Source organism: Tasmannia lanceolata, unplaced genomic scaffold (genome assembly GCF_043159265.1).
Source record: "Tasmannia lanceolata isolate RefF3 unplaced genomic scaffold, GAP_Taslan_0.1 ptg000018l, whole genome shotgun sequence".
Lineage (NCBI taxonomy): Eukaryota > Viridiplantae > Streptophyta > Magnoliopsida > Canellales > Winteraceae > Tasmannia > Tasmannia lanceolata.
In genome coordinates, this window is record NW_027518695.1 from 22435725 (window position 1) to 22441696 (window position 5972).

The following is a 5972-nucleotide window of genomic DNA, read 5'->3' on the forward strand; positions in this document are numbered from 1 at the left end:
AGCTAAATTACTGTGGCTTTCTCTGCCTATAAGATGATCATTAATAATATTCCAAAAACCATGCCCATTGATAGTTCCACCATGTTGAACACATCTATACTGTTCAATAACAAGAACCCCCATCCTATTTTCTACTTTTTAGAGGGGCATTAAAAAAATTAAAAAGCCAATGACCTTAGTCCATTTCAAATGAAAATTAGTAAAAAAATGAAAAATGATATAAGAGGAATGCTAAACTCAGGGGCCCCGTTGCAGAAATCAGCTTAAAGTCGCCAAAGTGCATATAATACTCTGTCTTGGCAGCCATATAAATGAACTTTGAATTGGGGCACCCTTTCAACTGATTTTTGCAAAGGCGCCCTTGAGTATAGCATAACCTCATGATGGTAACAACTGATTTGCTCGGTTAGAACCGATTCCCCTCTCCTAACTCAATTTAAAAAGAGGCTACTTATATTTGCACTACCATGTTTTGATAATGAGATGAACTCACCTAGTCACCTTGTCTTTTCTTCATTTAAACAGCCCTCAAAGGCTATGTATTACAATTCTCAGAAGGATCTCACCATGAATGAAGACAAAAGCTGCAGTAAGGTGAGCCTATGTGGCTGTGGTCTGACATGCAACAGAGCATCTGCTATGTACGCTTAGCAAATCACCTCTAATAAATACTAACCATGTTTCTTCCCGTTGTCGTTCTCGCTTTATTTCCAATAAAATTTTTTTATTGAAAATCCTTCTTGTCATACCTTATGTTTTGTTCTGATAGGGTTGGGCCCAACATTTTATACCTATGGATAACATGGGTGGGGGGCCACCAATTCATAATTTGATATGGTGGCCCACCATCTCTACCCAAACCCATGTATATGCAATATGCTACTGCCCACTTTTAAATCTATGGTAGGATGGGGTGGGACCCAACATTTTGAAACCACATATGCCCAAGTTTGTGCGGGGCCCACCATTTTACACCTGGTGTCATATAGATGAGATGTAGGCTGGCTAGCTACCACTTTACTATTATACAGCTCAGGTTTGATGGGGGTGGGGCCCACCATTTCTACATCTATGCTAAGTGTTGTTGCCAACGTTCGAAAACATTTACCATCTCTAACGATCCCCTGCAACTATTTCCAACGTTCGAAAAAGAAGTTGATTGTCGCTAAATTCTTTCTTTTATCATTTGCTAATCAAAAGAAAACGGTCGACTTTGTGCAGTGAGACGAGGGCAACACCTGTCCCCTCACTGCCCGAACGTGGGTCCCCCAACCACCCTCGATTCTCTCATTTCCCCCTCTTTATTAAACCACGTCCCCCATTCTCTCTCACCAAGTCACCCCTAACCCCCCTTCTTCTTCTTCTTCCTCTGAACTGACCATGGCTCATTTTACTCTCACCCCTTATTTTCTCTTCTTCCTTCTCTTCTTCTTCTTCGCATCTGCAGGTAAATTTCTATATCGTGTTTTTATCAAAAAGAGATGGAGTCTATTTTCTTCTTATTGTCTAACCATTTCTTCTCTCTTTGTACTGCATTTTCAGAATCGGGTTCTATCGGAGTTAACTATGGTCGTATCGCCGATAACCTACCTCCGGCAACAAAAGTGGTCCAACTTCTAAAAACCCAAAACATAGACAGAGTCAAGCTCTATGACACCGACCCCACCATTCTTCGCACCTTCGCCGGAACCCAAATCAAGCTCACCGTAGGGTTCCCCAACGAACAACTCTCCTCTATAGCCAAACACCCATCTCAAGCCCTCACTTGGGTTCAAAACAACATCCTCCCTTTTCATCCCTCCACCCAAATTGAAACCATTGCAGTTGGGAATGAGGTTTTCGTAGACCCTCATAACACCACCTCTTTCCTTGTCCCTGCTATGATTAATATTCAAGCTGCTTTAGTGAAATATAAGCTTGATTCGGTCATTAAAATCTCAACCCCTATTGCACTCAGTTGCCTTCAATCTTCTTACCCTTCTTCTGCTGGTGCCTTTAAGTCTGAGCTAATTGAGCCTGTGATTAAACCCATGTTGGAATTTCTTAGGCGAACCGGGTCTTTTCTAATGGTGAATGCTTACCCTTTCTTTGCTTATGAAGGGAATGCTGATGTTATCTCTCTTGATTATGCTCTCTTTCGCCCTAATGCCGGCGTCGTCGACTCCGGCAACAACCTCCGGTATTATTATATTTGGTGTTATTTGAACATTTTATTCTTCATACTCTCTGCCTCTCTTTTTTGGGTTAGCCCTACATGTGGTCATTTAGAGATTTTACATGGTGTAAGCCCGTTTAGTCAATTATTTTTTAGAAGTGCTGTATGGCTTACACAATAATATGATCAAAACTGCTCATTTGATGTGCCACAAAAAGTAGATAGACTGTTAACAAAAAATCATTTCCATAAGATGATCCTAGCCCACTGTTCTATAAAGTGAGAATTTATATGGTGCCCGACCGTCAGAACATAAATAAATGGCACATACGGACAAAACCTGCTGCCTTGAGAATTGAACCAAGGAAAAGTTAAAAAAAGGGGATTTCTCTTGGATTAAAAATCAAGGGAAAGATGGTTCTGGTTCTGTCTCTCCGCCTTTTAGGTTTTGAAGGCAGGGCACCATATAAGTTCTCCTATAAAGGAGCTACATATTATGGAAAACTCTATAGATCGGAGGGCTATGATCATCCTATGCTCATGATTTTTCAGGCACAACCTGTTACGTTTTGGCCATACAATAGACAATTTGGATAAGCATTACACCATATAAAAACTCAAATTGAGATTCTACGAGCTTACACCATATAAAAACTGGAATTGAAATTTTACCCGCACTGCACGGTTTACACAAATGATCCAAGCCGTTCATTTGTTGGTTCACAAAGTTGTACTCAAAAAATCATTTCTATACGATGATCGTAGCCCTACTATCTATTAAGCAACTCTATATTGTGGAAATCTCGATATATCTAAGGGTTGGGATCATCCTGTGGAGATGATTTTTGCTGCACAACATATTTACACTGTGGCCCATCAAACAAACATTACAGTACTTTTTGAAACATATTAGACTATCTATATTGGACTGTACCGGCTTAGAAACTACCCGGGGCATTAGTACTCTGGTATTATATGAATCAACCAATCACGAGTCTTTTTCAAAAAGTACTGTACGGACCACATCATAGGATGATCCAAACCGTCCAGTTGATTGGGCCACAACATAAATAGGTTGTGCCCAAAAATCATTTCCATAGGATGATCCCAACCCTTCGTTCTATAGAGGAATTGCATATTAAGGAAACCTCTATAGAATGGAGGGCTACTATCAATCCTATGGAAATGAATTTTGGGGCACAACCTATTTAAGTTATGTTCCATATGAACGGTTTGGATCATCCCATGATGTGTGGTCCATACAATTTTTTTATAAAATATGGGATTATAAACACCATATGAATCAACCAATTAATTACTCTAGAAGCTTAATCATTTTATACATATAGGTGTTGGGTATATGATATAACCCAAGTATATTCTAATATAAGCCCAATAAGATAATGGACAGGTGTAGTGAGCTTACATGAGCTAGAGTCCATTAACCGGTCATTAACCCTAGTGTGTCTATATATAGGGGCCGGAGGCAACAAACTTGGTATTCCAAACTAGATACCTTGGGTGTAATGCTTCAAGCACTCTTTGCTTGACCTAATTCCTATAACAACAGGTACCTCAACCTCTTTGATGCTCAAATAGATGCTGTATTTTCCGCCATGTCCGTTCTCCAATACCCCGACATCAATATCACAGTATCCGAAACCGGGTGGCCATCAGAAGGCGACGACAAAGAGACAGGATCCACCACCACCAACGCCGCGACATACAACGGAAATCTCATCCGTCACATTCTCTCCGGCACCGGCACCCCACTTCGTCCAAAATCCGCCATCAACACCTATCTTTTTGCCCTCTTCAACGAGAACCAAAAACCCGGTCCCTCATCGGAGCGTAATTACGGCCTATTTTATCCTAATGAAGAGAAAGTTTATGACATTGCGTTTACGCCGGAGGGTTTGAAGAGATTGCCGGCGCCGGAGGAGAGGGAAGCTCCGGTGGCCAGAGGTGGGAGTGTGAGGGCGAGTTCGTCTGGGGTGAGTTGGTGTGTGGCTAATGGGAAAATGAGTGAGGGGAAATTGCAAAAAGCGTTGGATTATGCTTGTGGTGAAGGAGGGGCTGATTGCCGTCAGATTCAGCCTGGTGCCACGTGTTATGATCCTAATACGCTTGTGGCACATGCTTCTTTCGCTTTTAATAGCTATTATCAGAAGAAAGGACGGGGGATTGGCACGTGCGATTTTCAAGGAGCGGCCTTTGTTGTTTCTCACCCTCCAAGTAAGTATTCGCTCTCTTTTCGGTTCTAGTTCCGCTACATGCGTACTTTAACTTTTACCTGCTTTGATTTGCTAAAAAGCGCTTTATTTTGGAGTCTAGCAAAATTTTAAAAGCGATAACTGAACATCATTCGAATTCGAAAAAGCGGCCCTTGACGTGGAAAATGGGAGAATCGAACATTGGCTGGAAAAAATCTGATGGGGGCGCATGTTAGTGGATTCGTATAATGATCTACTAACGTGCGCACATGCCATGCAGCCTTTCGGATTCCAAGGCAGCGAGGCTGTACATAACAAGACAAAAAACACAGGGCGTGGCGCTCACGTTAGTCTCATCTTCCTCTGATTTGCTAGCATGCGCCTGACGCCTCAGCCACTTAGAGGGAATGCGCGCATGTTAGTTGTTTCGATGAGGATATACTAACGTGCGCACGGGTGTAGCTTTGGATACCGACAAAGAACTAACAAAACTGAGACAAAAGTCATATGGGGTGTCGTAACCCTTTGTCTTTTTCACCAGGAACGAGTCTTCAGAAAAAAGTAAAGAAAGTGATAATGACCAAATTACCCTTGTTTATTAAATGTTATATGTTGAAATCTGTGCGACTTTATGCGCCAAACTCTGACCAAATCGATTTCAAAATATTCATTAGATATTTGGATTGGCTTTGCGTTATTCAGGGGTATTTTGGCCATCTTAATGTGGTATTTTTCTTTACTCAAATATTTCTGTGTGTTTTATTTTTGCAGAGTTTGGAAAGTGTGCATTCCCCACAGGAGACTAGAGAGAGAGAGAGAGAGAGAGAGAGAGAGAGGTTTTGTATTGGGTTAGCGTAGGTGTTGGATTGATGGGTAAGAGCAGGTGGTTGTATTTATTAAAGATGGTGTTTGTGTTATACCGTGTAAGTAAAAATATTTGTTTTGGTTGTGGAAATGTTGGCCTCTTTCCTTCCCTTTTTGTCCTCTGTGAAAACGCGGTTTAGTGTATGGCTTTGGATGAGAGATAAACATTTTTTCAAGTAGGAAATTGGATTTTCTTTTAGGACATGGTTTTTAATTTCGGTCCCGGCCGAAACCGAAATTTCATTTCAGCCGAAATTTAAAACCATGATTTCTTGTAGGGATATATAATTTCTTATAGGCTCTGTTCGGTTGCAAAATACATGAAAGACGGCTGGGCATTCTTCGGAATATGACACACCAAAAATGTTGTTTGGTTGTCAAATTTTAGCACAAATTTCATTGGACTTTAGACATGAAGGAGATATTATTATTAGCTTTTTGCTTAGGTGGCGCCTATGCGGCGGGATTGTCCCCTCTCCTAATTTTCCAATGCAAAACCTTCAATTTGGTGGATTTTAGAGGCGAAAAGAGTAGAATATGTCTTGTCATGTTTTTCTCTCTTTCTCTCTCTTCTACTATTTATTTTGTTAATGACACCCCCCTCCATTCTCCACATGCTTTGACATCACCACCAATATTCCCCTAATCTTCTCTAAACAACTCTACACATCTCCCATCCTTGTCACCTCCTTATTAACTATTACTTCCACTAAAATCCCCGCTAACCAAACAGAGCCTAG

The 5972-nt window shown here is 41.1% G+C and overlaps 1 protein-coding gene across 1 annotated transcript; it reads left to right on the top strand.

Moving 5' to 3' along the window:
• Positions 1 to 1297: 1297 nt before the first annotated feature.
• On the top strand, positions 1298 to 5342 carry LOC143849716 (glucan endo-1,3-beta-glucosidase 13-like). The gene is made up of 4 exons (XM_077358874.1): positions 1298 to 1447; positions 1543 to 2179; positions 3726 to 4390; positions 5140 to 5342. The coding sequence occupies exons 1-4, from the start codon at positions 1381 to 1383 to the stop codon at positions 5172 to 5174; spliced, it is 1404 nt and encodes a 467-aa protein (XP_077214989.1). The 5' UTR covers positions 1298 to 1380; the 3' UTR covers positions 5175 to 5342.
• The last annotated feature ends 630 nt before the right edge of the window (positions 5343 to 5972 follow it).